We start from the raw sequence: 18,178 nt of genomic DNA, 5'->3' as shown, positions 1-18,178 counted from the left end.
GGCTCCCAACTGCTTCTTTCCTGTTACAGATTAGAGAGTTGGTAGAAGTAGGTAAGGAGAGATTATGGCTGCCTTGTGTGCTGTTAGGCCTCTTCTGGCCAGACCTTAGTTCAGCATTAAGAGAAAGTTGCTCTTTAGCTTCAAAGCAAGGAGAAATATGTAGGAGTGAGTCCAGAGTGAGAGGGCTTTTGAGATCTCAGAAACCTGTTGACTGTTTACTAGATGTTGGTGAAATTTTATATTCCAGGTTTTTTGTTGGTTTTGGTTTTGGTTGTTTTTTCTTCCCTCAGTTAGTCTCCCTGCCTCTAGCTTATCCTCTCAATCATCCTGGAGGGCAGGGAAGGGCACATATATGGAAGATTTTAATCATCCTTTCAGATTGAAAACAAGGATTTTCACTATGTATAGTGGCAAGCTAGGGTAAAAGTGACCTCGGAGGTATACTGAGTATTGTTTTTTCAGGAGGTCCTCTCTGCTAGTAGGTACTGGGTTCCAAAAAGTTTTTTGTAAAACACAGATTGGATGTTTTCCCATAGTGAATTAAAGCACTACAGGGGGCACAACTGCCCAGGACATGAGGTTTACCCTGGATTAAACCATTTGAGTACTTCACTGAAGCACAGCTCAATTCCCAATGATTATTCCCTTGTAATTGAAAACTAGTTTTCCTACATCCTGCCCTTGATCTTACCCAAAATAACTTCTGTTTTGTACCAGTTCCCCTCTACTCATACTTCCTCATATTCGTGGAGTACAAAAGAGCAATTTCTGTGGACTCTTATTCTCTCACACACATGCAGAGTGGTAAGAGAGTAAACCTCAGTCATTTTTCCCTTTCTCGTCCACAAGTTGCGCTGGAGTGGGAGCCATGATTAAAAGAGGCATAAGTGTTTTATAAATAACCTATAAACAAATTATAAATACAATCAATTTTTTTCCTTGCAACCATAGCAAACACTAAACTGTTCTCAGTAAGTTTGCTTTAAATTATATAGTCAGCTTATCACAATGCCATTTTAAAATTCCTGATTTATTAATGGATTCATTCATTTATTCATCATTATTTATTCATTTATTATTTTTTCAAGACAGTCTTGCTTTGTCGCCCAGGCTGGGGTACGCAATGGTGCAGTCATAGCTCCCTGCAACCCCAAACTCCTGGGCTCCAGTGATCTTCCCACTTTAGCCTCCCAAAATGCTGGGATTACAGGCCTGAGCCACCATACCAGACATGTTTATGCATGTTTAATAAATATTTGTAAAGTACCTACATTATTTGATGATCTGTGGAAGTTGCTGGGCAGACATGGTGAGCAAAGTGTTTATGGTTCATGCCCTCAGGGAACTTACAACAAGCTGGGGAGTTAGAGAATGCACAAGTAACCCAAATATATAAGCAAAAATTGTGGTACTCTTTGGTCTGCCAAATGAAAACGTCAGTTCTGAATTCATCCATTTATTTTCTCTCCACTAAGCCTCAGTTTCTGATTACTGCAGAATAAAAAAATTTTTAAAAAAATTACACACTGATGCCACTGTAAATGGTTTTCAACTTCACCCAGACCCTTCCCTGCCTGCTGTATGTCTACTTTTTTCTAGTTAATTATCTCTACTATTCTCTATCCTCTACTCAGGCCTTACCTTCTTAGAGAAAATAGAACCCATCATTCTAGAGAGGTGGTTTTCAAAATGTGAAGTGGGGATTTCTGAAACCCTTTCAGGGGATTTGTATGGTCAGAATTATCTTTATTATACTAAAATACTAAGATCTTTATTATACTAAGATTATACTAATTTTCCTTTTACACTGTTTTCATTGATAGTGGGTTAACCCCGCACCTTGTCTGAAATCAGGGTAATGACATCAACTACTAATCATTGTGTTTTCTACCACTAAGCACTCACCTTTAAAAAAAAAAAAAAGCCGGTTTCACATTAGAATATCCATTAGAACATGGTAAAAATTATTTTATTGAATTTTGACCCTTGGTTATATATCTTTGTAACATTTATGTGACAAAATGAAAGTAACATGAAAGGCTATTAAATTATTCTTTCTTTTTCAACTCCATATCTGTGTGAGGCTAGATTTTCTTCATATACATCAACAAAAGCGATATACTGCAACAGATTGAGCAGAGGCTGATGTAATAATCCAGCTATCTTCTGTTAAAACAAGGATTTGTAAACATGTAAAACAATGTTTCTTTTCTCACTAAGTTGTTTTTGTTTTGAAAAATATAGTTTAAAACAATGTTATTTATGTTAACGTAGGAGTTTATTGTTATTTTAAAATTAGTAGGTGGGGCACGGTGGCTCACACTTGTAATTTCAGCACTTTGGGAGGCCGAGGTGGGCAGATCACGTGAGGTCAGGAGTTTGAGACAAGCCTGGCCAACATGATGAAACCCCATCTCTACCAAAAAATACAAAAATTAGCTGGGCTTGTGGCAAGCACCTATCGTCTTAGCTATTCTGGAGGCTAAGGTGGGAGAATCGTTTGAACCCTGGAGGTGGAGGTTGCAGTGAGCCGAGATCGCACCACTGCATTTCTGTTTTAATTTCTAGTATGGTAAATATCAGTAGATATAAACCACATAAACAAAAGCTCTTTAGTGTTCTCAGTAACGTCGTTTTTGTTTTGTTTTGTTTTGTTTTTAAGACGGAGTCTCACTGTTGCCCAGGCTGGGGTGCAGTGGCACCGTGTCAGCTCACTGCAACTTCTGCCTCCCAGGTTCAAGCAATTCTCCTGCCTCAGCCTCCTGAGTAGCTGGGATTACAGGTGCCCACCACCATGCCTGGCTAATTTTTTAATATTTTTGGTAGAGATGGGGTTTCACCATGTTGGCCAGGTGGTCTCAAACTCCTGACCTGATCTGCCCGCCTCAGGCTCCCAAAGTGCTGGGATTACAGGCGTGAGCCACCATGCCCAGCCCCTCAATAACATTTTAAGAATGAAAGGGGTTCTGGGGCCAAAAAGTTTGAGAACCACTGAAATAAAGCTCTCTTAAGGCTTTCTTAACCTTAAATTGCATTTACATCCATTCTCTCCTCGCTGCCTATTCTGTGAAAGAAATTTTTCCTCCTCACCTCTGAGGCTCCAGATTCATCTTCTTTGATGTTTTCAAGGATCGCTTCCATCTATCCGCTATTCCCATCTTTCTTTCCAATTCCATTTTAATATTAATAAAACTTTGCTAATTATACGCACACATTCATACTCATAGAAACACCTTTCTCTTATAGCCATTCTCCTTGAAAGATTTATCTATACTTTGTGTGTCCAACTTCTTACCTCCCATTCATTGTTTGTTTGTTTGTTTGTTTTGAAATGGAATCTTGCCCTGTTGCTCAGGCTGGAGGTCAATGGCACGATCTCAGCTCACTGTAATCTCATCCTCCCGGGTTCATGCAATTCTCCTGCCTCAGCCTCCTGAGTAGTTAGGATTACAGGCACCACCACCACGTCTGACTAATTTTTTTGTATTTTTATTAAGGACAGGGTTTCTCCATGTTGGCCAGGCTGGTCTAGAACCCCTGACCTCAAGTGATCCGCCTGCCTCTGCCTCCCAAAGTGCTGGGATTACAGGCAGGAGCCGCTGTGCTTGGCTTTCCCATTCACTCTTTAACTTACTCTTTAACTTTCCCATTCACTCTTTAATTCACTCTTTTACTTACTCTTTAACTTACTCCCAACCATTTTACTGAAAATTGCTTTCACTAATGACCTCTGTGTTGCTAAATCCAATTTTAGGTCCTTACTTTTTGACCTCATGGTGATGCTTATGATGCCTTAAAACAATCCTAAATGTTAGCTTCTGTGATATATACCACCTCTAGTTTTTCTCATACCAGTGTGATCAATCATATTTCTGCCATTTTCTTGGTTTCCCTTTTAACATCTATGGTTGTTTCTTAGAATTTTGCTTTAGACTTTCATCTTTTCTCTGTATATTTTCTCTTCCCTCTACAGACTTATCTACTCCCATGGGTTTGTTTGGTTTTTGTTTTTGTTTTTGTTTATCTTTATGCTTTTGACTTCTAAACGTATATGAATAGCCTAATTTCTCTCTAGAGCTTCTAAACAATATATCAAACCATCTACTGGATAGATGGAATAGCCGAGTGGTTAAGAGTGAGGGCTCACAAGGCAGAGAAATTTTGATTTGAATTTTAGCCCCTTTGTTTTTTTAAGAGACAGGATCTTGCTCTGTTGCCCAGGATGGCATGCAGTGGTGCCATCATACCTCACTGTAACCTGGAACTCCTGGGCTCAAGTGGTCCTCCCACCTCAGAGCTCTTCTACCTTTTGTGTGATTTTTAAATCTAAGATAATTTCTTTATTTATAAAATGGAGATGATCGTACCACAGACTTGTAATAAACATTACTTGTAATAAAGTATGTTATCACAGTATCCAATATATAGTGCTCAGAAATATGTTAGTTACCTCTGCTGTGTTAATAAAATGATTATTATTTTCTTTATGATTCATTTCCAATATTATTATTATTATTGGATCCCCACTATACCTAAATGCCCTTGTGTCTAAATTGAGTTTATCCTTATTCCCCTTCCAAAAAATCCCAAACAAACCAATTTTTCTTACAGTTCTTCCCCTTTCAAATAATTGCAACACCACTAACCAGCTGCTTAAGCAAGGCATCACCCTCAGCCCCTTTTCTGTCTCACCCTTCACATCTAGTTAGTCATCAAGGCCTGATCATTTCACCCCTTATATGTCTCCTGAATCAGTACATTTCTATGATCCTTGTTATAGCCACCATCCTTAGTTTTTCCAGCCTATTTACTCCTTACCTTTAGTCTTCTGTGTTCTATAGCTAGTCTGGTGATGTCACTTTTCTGATGTTCACCTCTCAGACAAATTTCACTACCTCTTCAAATGTCTTAACAGGCTCTGCATGCTCTTACTTCTCATTATTTCTCTATCCCTGCCTCTGACACTAGGTCACAGTCTTACTCAGTGGTTTCAGTTCCTGAATAAGCCATGTTTTCTCGTGACCCTTTACATGTGCAGTTTTATTTATGTGAATACTCTTCCCTCTCTTCAGAGAAAAAAGTGCCTCTAGTTCATCATTTAGTCTCTTGCTTAGAGAGTTTCTCTAAGGTTTTGCAGAAACCACCTCTGCACCTCTATCTGTTTAGTATCTTTTCTAGACGTTTAATGTATTTCCCCACATAGTACTTAACTATGCTGTGTATAATTGTCTGTTGTTTGTATTCGTCATCATGAAGGAAAAAAAAATACTCAGGAAAGAAAAATATCAAAATGGCAATACCTCTGAGTGGTGGGATTATAAGTAATGATTTCTTTTCCTTTTTTGAATATTTATTTAATCTTTTCAAAATTATTTATTTTTAAAAGAAAAATTTTATTTTAAAAACCTTTTATTTGAATTTTTAAATATAGTTAGTATCAAATTGGTTTAAGACAAAATATTCTTCATCCATGCAGTTTTTTGTTATTCAGAACATGTTGCTTACTTGAAAACTTGATTGAAACTTTTAATTTCTAACAAAATACAAATTTCCGGTAAAGTTGAGATGGAAATTTTCTGTGCTAATAAGTGTTTTGTTCTCTATATTTCTATAATCATTGTTTCATTTAACATTTTAGGGAACATAATTTTATAATAAAACTTTTTTTTTCTAATTTAGGATATGTGAACTTTTGCAAAGCGGAGCCATAATGAATAAATTTTACCAGCCTCATGAAGCTCATATTCCCTACCTCCTACAGCTCTTCATTGACTACAATCTTTATGGCATGAATTTAATAAATCTGGCTGCTGTCAAGTTCCGAAAAGCAAGAAGGAAAAGTAAGGTTAATTTTCAGTCAAATTAAAGTTTTGAAACAAGTGTTATATAGTCAGTGATTTATAAAATAATATATATTTAGAAAATAAATGTTGAGTGACTAAAGAATGAAAAGAAATACATGCAAAGTGGGATTAGAGATTGTCAGAAACAGCATCTCAGAAAAAATTTTTTTTTGTTAACAGCTTTATTGAGTTATAATTTCTGTCCATTTAAAGAGGACAGTTTGATGGTTTTTAGTATACAGGCTATGTAAAAGGTATTGTGGGTTTAGTTCTAGACCACTGCAAAAGTGAACCCTTTACACTGCTTAGCAATTGATATGTATTGTGATTCTTTCTTTTTTTTTAACCTCAGACCTTAATGTTACTTTTTATATTTTAGGAATAGTGTATGATACACAATTCTAGAAATCCCTGGAGTTGTTAGAGCCTTGTTATTTTAGTCCAGCACTTCCCTGATGGTGTGAATAGCTGTAGGTTAGTGGAGGTGTTGGTCTTTCAGCATTCCAGACGGATTCCTAAGTCCCTTGAGCCATCATCTCCACCATTGAACATCCTTGTCCATTTTATTTCAGTGGGCTGTGCAAGCATTATTATTTTTCTTTGTGTGACATGACCTGAAAAATATTGCAGGCAGAGCTTTCTCTGGGTGAATTTGGTATTGCTTTAAAGTTCTTTATTTATAGAGCGTTTGATATTATGAACAAAACAGAATAACATGGCTATTTGAATAAGTGATTTCCTCTCAAGACAAATTTATTTTTCCTTTTACATTTGTAACTTTCTGAGGTGAAAAGTAGAAGATCCCAGATTTTTTACTGTTGGAATGGAAAGTTACAGACGAGAGAAGGCTGGAGCATCATGAATGGTGAATCGTTTCTGGAAGGTTTTCAATATATTTTGCCCAGATCCATCAGTGGAATCACTGTCAGTGACAGCTATAGCCTTATGAAATGCACTTCTTAAATAATAAGACTTGAAAGTCAAAATTACTCTTTGACCCATGGGCTGCAGAATGGATGTTGTGTTAGCAGGCAGGGAACCAACATTAGTCTTCTTGTACATCTCCATCAGACATATTGAGTGACCAGGTGCATTGTTAGTGAGCAGAAATAGTTTGAAAGGAATCTTTTTTTCTGAGCAATAGTTCTCAAAAATGGGCTTAAAATATTCAGTAAACCATGCTGTAACCGTTATACTGTCATCCATGCTTTTTTGATCCACTTATAGAACACAGGCTGAGTAGATTTAGCATAATTCTTAAGGGCCCTAGGATTTTCAGAATGGCAAATGAGCATTGGCTTCAACTTCAAGTTACCAGCAGCATTAACTAACCCTACAAAGAGAGTCCTTTGAAGCTTTGAAATCAGGCATTGACTGCTCTCTAGCAATGAAAGTTCTAAACAGCATCTCCTTCCCAGATAAGGTTGTTTTCATCTACATTGAAAATCTGTTATTTAGTGTGTCCACCTTCATCGGTTATCTTAGCTAGGTCTTCCAGAGAACTTGCTGCAGCTTCTACATCAGCCCCTGCTGTTTCATCTATCTGCAGTAAGCCTATTTCACTGTCCTATCGTTTGTGTGTTTCATTGGAGTAGCACTGTTAATTTTCTTCAAGAACTTTTCCTTTGCATTCACTACTTGGCTAGGCACAAGAGACCTAGCTTTTGGCTTATTTTGGCTTCTGACATGCCTTCCTTGGTAAGCTTAATCATTTTTAGTTTTTGATTTAAAGTGAGAGACATGTGACTCTTCCTTTCATTTGAACATTTAGAGGCCATTGTAGGGTTACTAATTTGCCTAATTTCAATATTGTAGTGTCTTAGGGAATAGGAAGGTGCTGGGAAAGAAAGAAACGGGAATGGCCAGTCAGTGGAGCAGTTGAAAACACTCAAGTTCGCTGTCTTTGATGGGCACGGTTTATTGTGGTACCTGAAAACAATTAACAATAGTAACATCAGAGATCACTGTTCACAGGTTTGAGATATTACAAGAGGAACCAAAATGTGACAGAGAGGCACAAAATGAACACATGCTCTTGTAAAAATGGCACCAATAGATTTGCTCAATGCAGAGTTGCCACAAATGTTCAATATGTAAAAATTGCAATATCTGCAAAATGCAATAAAGCAAAGCACAATTTAATGGGGTAGTCCTGTATTTGGGGTTATGCAACCATCACCACAAATTTAGAACATTTTCATCACCTCTGAAAGAAATCCTATGACCTGTAGCAGTCACCCCCGAGCTTCCCACGTTTCTCACTCCTGAGCAACCTTACTAATCTACTTTTGGTCTCTGTATATTTGCCCATACTGCACATTTAATGTAAGTGGAATCATATAGCATGTGGGGTTTTTTTCTGCTTAGCATAATGTTTTCACAGTTCATCAGTGTTGTAGCTTATATCAGTACTTCGTTCCTTTTTATGGCCAAATAATACTCTGTTATGTGAATACACTACGTTTTATTTATTCCTATCCCAGTTAATGGATATTTTGGCTATTATGAACAATGCTGCTGTGAACATCCATTTATGAATTTTTGTGTAGCTATATATTTTCATTTCTCTTGGACACCTACCTGGGAGTAGAATTTCTGTGTCAAGTGTTTTAGCATCTTTTGCCTTTTCTTCTCATTGAATTCCTTCCCTTCTACTTCTCTTAAAATGAAACTGACACTTCCAGTCCTAATATCCTTTCTAACTGCCATAATTTGTTTTCCTTTCCATCACTGTCAGCCTTCTTGAAGCAGAGGTTAGCATTTTTTGTCTCTTAGTTCACTTTTAGTTTAACTCCTCCCATTTCTTCTACCATACCCAAACTATGCTCTGAAAAGTCACCAGGGAGGGTTTCTTTTTGTTGCCGTGAATAGTGGGCTAGGTTAGTGGGATCACCCCTTCTGCTAAAAACAATTTAAAGGCCAGGCAACATTGAAATAAAAAAATTTAAATGCATTGAAGAGTTTATGAACAATAAAGAAGTGCAGGCCAAAAGGGAATAGAGCGCTAAAAGCAACTTTTGATCTGAGGGCATTTACTAATCTTGGAAAATTAAGAACCTTATTTGGGAAGGCCATGCTGGGTGTGAGAGATGGAAAGCAGAACTCGGTCCTGCCCAGCAGGTGGGAGCCCTCCACAGGTTAAGGTAGGGCCTCAAATGCATATTCTCTTAAGATGAGCACAGACTGGGAAATGGAACATACTTCAGACATTTTTTTTCCAGTATAGTTTGAATCTCCTGGGACTAAAAGAGATTCCCAAATCCAGAGCTTGATCTAAGGTGGTGCTGGTCTAGTAATAGACTCAGATCTGACAGAAGCAGCAAGTGGAAATCCTCCCTAGAGGATATTATTTTTATTTTTTATTATTTTTTTCTTTATGAGACAGTGTTTTGCTGTCACCAGGCTGGAGTGCAGTAGCGTGAACATGGCTCACTGCACCCTCCACCTCCTGGGATCATGCAGTCCTCCCACCTCAGCCTCCTATGTAGCTGGGACCACAGGCCCGTGCCACCACCCCTGACCAATTTTTTTATATTTTTTGTGGAAACGGAGTCTCACTTTGTTGTCTAGGCTGGTCTTAAACTCCTGGGCTAAAGCATTCTTCCCGCCTCAGACTCCCAAAATGCTGGGATTACAGGCTGTACCTGGTCTATCTTTATTGGTCTCAAGTTATTCCTAAAAATATAATTTAAAGTATAATGTGGTTTGGCACACAATTTAGAATATACCAGTCACACAAGAAAACTAGCCTCCATGAGTAAAACCCAGTAAACACACACACACCCCAGACCTGCAAAGAATTCAGATATTTTGAATTATTAGATGAAGACTTAAAAAACTATAATCCAGAGTCTTTATTATTTATTTATTTAGAGACAGAGTCTCGCTCTGTTGGCCAGGCTAGAGTGCAGTGGTGTGATCTTGGCTCACTGCAACCTCCACGTCCTGGGCTCAAGCCATCCTCCCACCTCAGTCTCCCAAGTAGCTGGAACTACAGGTGCATGCCAACGCACTCAGCTAATTTGGATTTTTTTTTGTAGAGATAGGGTTTCGCCATGTTGCTCAGGCTGGTCTCGGAACTCCTAGGCTTAAGCCATCCACCCACCTCAGCCTCCCAAAGTGCTGGGATTACAGGCATGAGCCGCCACGCCTGGCCTCCAGAATCTTTATCAAATAATGATGCTATATGCAGTGCTCTAATGTCATGTTATATTCACTAATAGTTTTATTTGTTTTGTCTCTCCAGCATGCTAGTAATTTTCATATGTGGAACAACTTATGCATTAAAACTTTTTTTCAGAAGAGAATGTTTTGTGGTGACAACTTATTAAAATTACATTTTTATTTTAAATACACAAATATGGAAGCATTGAAACTAGCATGTGCCTCCTTTTTAGAGCAGAGTAATTCATTTGTTCATAACTAATTCTTCTGGATAATAACCTCAGGTTTAGATGACAACTTAGAGTTTACTAAATGCCAGTTTTTCTTATCTTCTCTGTATCTTAGAATAGTATAAAATTCCCACAGTAAACCAAAGTATGTGAGCAAATAACTTGCCCTTGGTCCTTAGAATTCCCAAGAGGGAATCATATAATGAAGGATGAAGTAGGCTTGGCGTTTTCTCCATAAAGACTGAAAGGAAAAGAAGGAAGAGGGAAGATAGAAGAAAAGCAGGACAGAGACAACTGTCCACTAATTTCTCCCATCTTTGTGAAGGTTGTATTATTTCATGTCCAGGAGATAATCCTTTTTTAAAGTACGGAGACTTCCAAAAGTTAAGGTTTAAGGAGTTCATTACCCACTTTCAAGACTTACTATAAAGCAACAGTTATCAAGACAGCATGGTATTGGCAAAAAGATAAACACATATACCAATGGAACAGAATAGAGTCCAGAAATAGACCTATATTTGAAATAATCCGTAAGTGGCCCATATAGTCAACTTAACTTTGACAAAGATATAATGGTAATTCAATGGAGAAAGCGTAGCCTTTTCAACAAATAGTGCTGGGATAATTGGATGTCCGTATGCAATAAAAATAAAAGAACATATTTTTGTATGTTCTTCACACCTTATACATCACATACTTCACACCTTAAATAATAATTAAAGTACTTCACAAACTTAAATGTAAAATATGAACCTATCAAACTTCTAGCAGAAAATAAAGGGAAAATGTGCCTAATCTTGGGTTTGGCAATGAAATTTTAGATATGACACCAAAAGCATGATCCATGAAAAGAGAAATTGATGTTAGATTTTGTCAAAATTAAAAACTTTTACTTTGTGAAAAACAGTGTTAAAAAATGAAAAGACAAGTCATGGACTGGGAGAAAATGTTTGCAAATTACAATCTGATAGAGGACTTGTGTATAAAATATATAAGAATTCTTAAAAACCAACAATAAGAAAGCAAACAGTCCAATTAAAAATGGTCAAAAGACCTAAACAGACACTTCACCAAAGAAGATATAAGGATGGCAAACACGTGAAAAGATGATATTCAACATTATATGTTGTTAGGGAAATACAGATTAAAACTACAAAGGGCTACCACTATATACCTATTAGAATGACTACAGTTCACAAGACTAACAATAACAAATGTTGACCAAGAGGTGGAACAGCAGCACTGACATTCTTTGCTGGTGGGAATGCAAAATAGTATAGTCACTTTGGAAGACAGATAGTTTCTCAGAACACTAAACATAGACTTAGAGTGCGACCCAGTGATGGCACTCCTAGGTATGTTTACCTAAGTGATTTAGGTCCACCCAAACCTGTATGCAAATGTTTATAGCAACTTTATTCATAACTGCCAAAAATGTAAAGCAACCGAGATGTCCATTCAACAGGGAAATGGATAAACTTTGATAACATTTAGTGATAAAAAGGAACAAATAATTGATTCACATAACGTGGATGAATCTTCAAAGCATTTTGCTAAGTGAAAGAAGCCAGACCAAAAAGGATACAAACTGTGTGACTTCATTCACATGACATTCTGGAAAAGGCAAAACTATAGAAGTAGAAAATGGACTATTAGTTGTTAGGGTTTAGGAGAGAGGGAAGTATTGACTGCAAAGGGGATGTACAGGGGAACTTTTTAAGAGTGAAGGAATTATTCTGTACAGTCCTGGGTTGGTGGATACATGACTATTCACTCATCAAACTCTATGACCACGTGATGTACCTTAACCAAGTGATGAAGTTTAATGTCACCAGTTATTATGTCATGTGGGTGTCATGTGCCCCCTCATGTAATGTGATAACAAAGGTACTTCACCTGTGTGACATTCTTGCCAAAAACTCGTAACCCCAGTCTACTCATGAGAAAAACATCAGACAAACCCAAATTGGGAGTTGTCCTACAGGTTATCTCATCAGTATTCATGACTGCAAAGGTCATGAAAAGCAAGGAAGGACAGATAAATAGACCAGAGGAGACTGGGAAGACATGGCAACTGAATGCAGTGTGGTGTCGTAGATTGGATTCTGGAACGGAAAGAGGACATTAGTGGAAAAACTGGTGAAATTCAAATAAAAGGTTTTGTTTAGTTAATAGTAATCTTCCAGTGTCAGTTTCTTTGTTTTGACAGATATACCATGATAATATGTTAACAATGAGGGAAACCAGGTGTCTGGTATATGGAAACTCTCTGTGGTACCCTTGGAACTTTTCTGTAAATCTAAAGTTATTCAAAAATAAAAAGGTTACTGGGGAAAATAATAAGTTAGTTATCAGTGTCAAGTATAACTGAGAATTTAAGACAGATTGAGGAATGGAAGAGTTTCTAGAGTATATACATTAGGTATTATAGAAAGAGGAGATAATTTTCATAATTAGTTTTTTCCAGTAAGTGAAAAAGCACAAGAATAGTTTGAATTAGCAAATATACAGAAACCATTTATTTTCTTTATAAAAGTTAGATTATTGAAATGGTACTCAGAAGGATTTTTTCAGAATATAGGAAGTGTTTACAGATTTGAAGGCATCATTATGTGAAATTTATTAGGTTGGTGCAAAAGTAATTGCAGCTTTTGCTATTACTTTCCGTGGCAAAAATCACAATTAGTTTTGTACCAACCTAATAGTAGAAGGGAAGTTAAAAACAGGGAAATTGCAGTATGATAAAAAAATTTACATCTTCTTTTATCATATAGTTAGCCCTCAGGTTTTTGTTTTTGTTTAGTATGAGATAAAAGATTATACTGAAATCATGTACAAAATCAATGAATAATTTTTTTTATTTTATTTTGTCATGTTATCTCAGGCACATTACAGTTTAACTTGACAGTAAACTTCTTGTAAGTAAATATATGTATTACATGTATGCATAACTTCATTTTACCTGATAATATAATACATGTTAATGGAGTTTTACTTTTGAAAGTAAAATATATTAAAAAATGAAAATGATTTAGAAATTTGAATATCATATGTACATATACAGTTTTGCCTCAGCACTCAGTTGTATAATCAGTGGTCAAATGAAATGGAAATGATGCTAATTACTGTAGTTGTTAAAGTGAAGTATATAAAGTATGTAAATGGGACAATTTTTTTTTCTTTTTTCTTTTTTCCCCCCACATGGGTAAAAGACGAATAAATGGAACAAATGTTTGGAGCACCACAGAAGCATTTTATATTTTTTTAACATCCACAGTTGAAAAATATATGTATATATAATATAGAATTATATATATTTAAATTTGGGCGTTTCCATGTTCTTTAGGGAAATATACTAAAACAGTATGGTATAGTAACTGGAACAGTAAACTTGTGTAGATTCTTTATTTGTGTCAGTTTATTAGAAAATAATATTTGTTGTAATTTACAACTTGCAAAGTAATTTATTATAAATGCCCTATCCATACTGTAGCAAAGCCTTTTAAAATTTCTGAATGTATATAAGACCAGTTGCATGTTTTGGCATGTGTTTTGTCAAAATAGCAAAGATGGTAATGCCTTATATCATTCTACCTATACCATCTTGTGATGAAACTAGCCAAATAAGAAAATCAAAGTACTAAATTTAGCTGGAGAGGATTGTAAATTTAGTATCCTAATGTTGGGATTCTTTTTGATGCCACTCATTCAACTTTCTTTTTTTTTCTTCTTCTTTTTTTTTTTTTGGAGACAGAGTCTCACTCTGTCGGCCAGGCTGGAGTGCAGTGGCACGATCTCGGCTCACTGCAACCTCCACGTCCTGGACTCAAGCAATTTTCCTGCCTCAGCCTCCCGAGTAGCTGAGATTATAAGCATGTACCACCATGCCTGGCTAATTTTTGTATTTTATAGTAGAGACGGGGTTTCACCATGTTGGCCGGGCTGGTCTCAAACTGCTTACCTCAGGTAATCTGCCCACCTTGGCCTCCCAAAGTGCTGGGATTACAGGCATGAGCCACCGCACCCAGCCAACTTTCTCTCAGAAAACTTAAATTCTCCTAAGAAATCACAACAAAGGTACTAAAATTTAGAAACTACTTCCAAAGAATGACCTCAGGACTGTTTTCTGAAACTGGGACATCTAAGCAGAAATGTGTAGTCTCTTCAATTGCAGCTCAAATTCTATTTGCATTTGACCCAGGTTTCCAATCATCGTTACTGCCATTACTTCTGGAATGCATTGTGTATTTTCTTTTTGTTCAGGGATTAGTATTAAAAGTATCTTTTGAATTTTATGTGGAATTTCCATTTGAATTTTAGTTGAGGTTCATGTAGCTACCCTAGGAGTATAGATTAAAATATTTAAGAATTTGTAATAATTCTTTATTTTGCAAATAAGATGTTAAGCATATCTACCACAGTAGCACATTTTATGTATCATACCTTTATTCTACTATAAAAGTATTGTAGCCATTTTTTCCTTGGATTTATACATTGCAATTTTTTTCTTCTCTTAGTTTTGAACCATTAGTCTCAATGGTTTCTTCCTGTGTGTGTATTTCTTGCTGTATGTGAATTTTTAGGACACAATTTTAGTAACTAGTCACATAAGTTGTATATTATTTTACTTAAAGGGAACATTCCTATAGTTTGCTGCTAGAGAAGTTTCTCTGAACATGTAGAGTGCTGAAAAGATGTAACAGTTCTCAATATGTATTCACCCAACACCAGAGCACCCACATATATAAAGCAAATATTATTAGATTGAAAACAAATGTTATTAGATTTGATTATTAGCATCTGTCCAATGCTGAGAGTGGGGTGTTGAAGTCCCCAACTAGCCAATACAATACAGTGATAGCTGGGGACTTCAACACCTCACTCTCAGCATTAGGCAGATAATCTAGACAGAAAATCAAAAAAGAAACATTGGATTTAAACTTTACTTTAGAGCCAGGCACCGTAAGCCTGACACTTTGAGAAGCTGAGGCAGGAGGATTGCTTGAGCCCAGGAATTTGAGACTAGCTCAGGTAACATAGTGAGATCTCATCTTTACAAAAAAGATAAAAATCAACCAGATGTGGTGGCATACACCTGTGGTCTCAGCTACTCAGGAGGCTGAGGTAGGAGGATTGCTTATGCCTGGGAAATTGAGGCTGCAGTGAACTGTGGTCACACCACTGCACTGCAGCCTGGTGACAGAACAAGACACTGTCTCAATAAATAAATAAACTGCACTTTAGACCAAATGGACCTAACAGACATTTACAGAACATTTTATCCAGTAGTTGCAGAATACGCATTCTTCTCATCAGCATGTGGAACATTCTCCAGGAAAGATCATATGTTAGGCCACAAAACAAGTCTCAACAAATTTTAGAAAATTGAAATCATATTAAGTGTCTTTTCTGACCACTATGGAATAAAACTAGAAATCAATAAAAAGAGAAACTTTGGAAACTGTACAAATACATGGAAATTAAACAAAATGCTCCTGAACCTTTACTGGATCAATGAAGAAATTAAGAAGGAAATTCAAAAATTTCTTGAAACCAATGAAAATGGAAACACAGCATACCAAAACCTATGAGATACAGCAAAAACAGTACTAAGAGGTAAGTTTATAGCAATAGGTGCCTATATCAAAAAAACAGATTTCAAATAAACAATGTAATGATGTACTTTAAGAAACTAGAAAAGCAAGAACAAAGCCAAAATTAGAAGAAGAAAAGAAATAATAAAGATCAGAGTAGAACTAAACAAAATAGAGACTAAAAAAAAAATACAAAAGATCAGAGAAATGAAAAACCGGCGCTTTGAAAAGATAAATCAATAAATCGCTAGCTAGACTAACCAAGAAAAAAGAAGACGTACATAAAATTAGACATGAAAAAGGAGACATTACAATTTATATCACAGAAACACAGAGGATCATCAGAGACTATCCTGAACAACTACATGTGAACAAGTTGGGAAACCTAGAGGGAATGTATATATTTTTGGACACATTACAGCATACCAAGATTGAACCAGGAAGAAATAGGAAACCTGGCCAGGCACAGTGGCTCACACCTGCAATCCTAGCATTTTGGAAGGTCAAGGTGGGGGGAAGGCTTGAGCTCAGGAGGTCAAGACCAGCTTGGGCAACAGTGAGACCTTGTCTCTTTTAAATTTTTAAAAAAGAGAACCTGAGCAGACCAATCACAAGTAACAAGATTGAATCTGTAATTTAAAGGTCTCCCAATAAAGAAAAGCCCAGGTCTGGATGGCTTTACTGCTGAATCCTGCCATACTTAGAAAGAAAAACTAACACCAGTTCTTCTCAAACTAGTCCAAAAATTTGAAGACGGGGAAATTCTTCCTAACTCATTCTATGAAGCCAGCATTATCCTGATACCAAAATCAGACAGGACACAACAAAAAAAGAAAACTACAGGTCAGCATCACTGATGAACATAGACACAGAAATCCTCAACAAAATACTAACAAATCGAATCCAACAAAACATAAAAAAAAAAAATACACCATGATCAAGTGAAATTTATCCTAGGGCCAGGCACAGTGGCTCATGCCTGTAATCCCAGCACTTTGGAAGGCTGAGGTGGGTAGATCACTTGAGCCCGGGAGTTTGAGACCATCCTGGGCAACATGGTGAAACCCTGTCTCTACAAAAAATAAAAAAATTAGCTGGGTATGGTGGCATGCACCTGTAGTCCCACCTACTTGGGAGACTTAGGTAGGAGGATGGCTTGAGCCCGGGAGGTGGAGGTTACAGTAAGCCGAGATCATGCCACTGTACTCAAGCCTGGGTGACAGAGTGAGACCCTGTCTCAAAAAAAAAACTTATTTCAGGGGTGCAAGGATTGTTCATTATATGCAAATCAATAAATGTGATACATCACATCAACAGAATGAAAGACAAAAACCATATGATCATCTCAGCTAACACAGAAAAGTTATTTGATAAAATTCAGTGTCCCTTCGTGATAAAAACTCTTGACAAGTTAATCATAGAAAGACCATACCTCAAATAATGAACATCATGTCTGAAAAACCCACATTTGACATCTTACTGAATGGGGAAAAGCTGAAGACCTGCCCTCTAAGAACTAGAAGACGACAGGATGCCCATTTTTACCACTCCTGTTCAACATAGTACTGAAAATTCTAGCCATAGCAATCAGGTAATAAAAGGCACCAAATTGGGAAAAAAGTGGTCAAATTGTCCCTTTTTCACAGATGACATGATATATATGGAAAAACCTGAAGACTCCAACAAAAAACTCTTAGAACTGATAAACAAATTTAGTAAAGTTGCAGATTTTTTTAAAAACCCACAAAAAACCAATAGCATTTCTGTGCACCAATAACAACTAGCTGAAAAAGAAAACAAGAACACAATCCCATTTATTATGGCTACCAAAAAGAATAGTAATACATTTAACCAAGGAAGTAAAGGTTGTGTAGGAGGAAAACTAGAAATTACTGATAAAATTAACTGAAGTAGACAGTGGAAATAGACAAATGGAGATATCCCATGTTAATGGATCAGAAACAATATTGTTAAAATGGCCATATTTTCCAATAAAATCTAAAGATTCATTGCAGTTCATATCAAAATACCAATGACATTCTTCATGGAAATAGAAAAAAAATTCTAAACTTCATGTGGAACCACAAAAGAGCCTAAATAGCCAAAGCAATCCTGAGCAAAAAGAACAATTGGAGACATCATACTACCTGAGGTCAAAATAGTACTACAAAGCTTTAGTAACCAAATCAGCATGATGTTGGTATAAAAGTGGACACATAGGCTGAGCAAAATAATACTACAAAGCTTTAGTAACCAAATTAGCATGGTGTTGGTATAAAAACAGACACATAGGCTGAGCATGGTGGCTTACTCTTCCAATCTCAACAGTTTGGGAGGCTGAGGTGGG

General features: G+C 36.6%; 1 protein-coding gene across 5 annotated transcripts in view; it reads left to right on the top strand.

Annotated features, from left to right (window-relative positions):
* Positions 1-18,178, top strand: part of REV3L (REV3 like, DNA directed polymerase zeta catalytic subunit) — a 186,962-nt gene that overhangs the window by 72,936 nt on the left and 95,848 nt on the right. For all 5 annotated transcript variants that reach the window (XR_010126842.1, XM_054492231.2, XM_063667083.1 and 2 more), the window contains one exon: positions 5,680-5,840. Coding sequence is in view for 4 of the 5 variants with exons in the window: in XM_054492231.2 (XP_054348206.2) it covers positions 5,680-5,840 (161 nt within the window). In the remaining variant the exon portion in view is untranslated. The remainder of the gene's footprint in view (positions 1-5,679; positions 5,841-18,178) is intronic.

The sequence above is a fragment of the Pongo pygmaeus genome, chromosome 5, assembly GCF_028885625.2.
Source record: "Pongo pygmaeus isolate AG05252 chromosome 5, NHGRI_mPonPyg2-v2.0_pri, whole genome shotgun sequence".
Taxonomy (NCBI): domain Eukaryota; kingdom Metazoa; phylum Chordata; class Mammalia; order Primates; family Hominidae; genus Pongo; species Pongo pygmaeus.
This window is presented reverse-complemented; position numbering and strand designations above follow the sequence as displayed.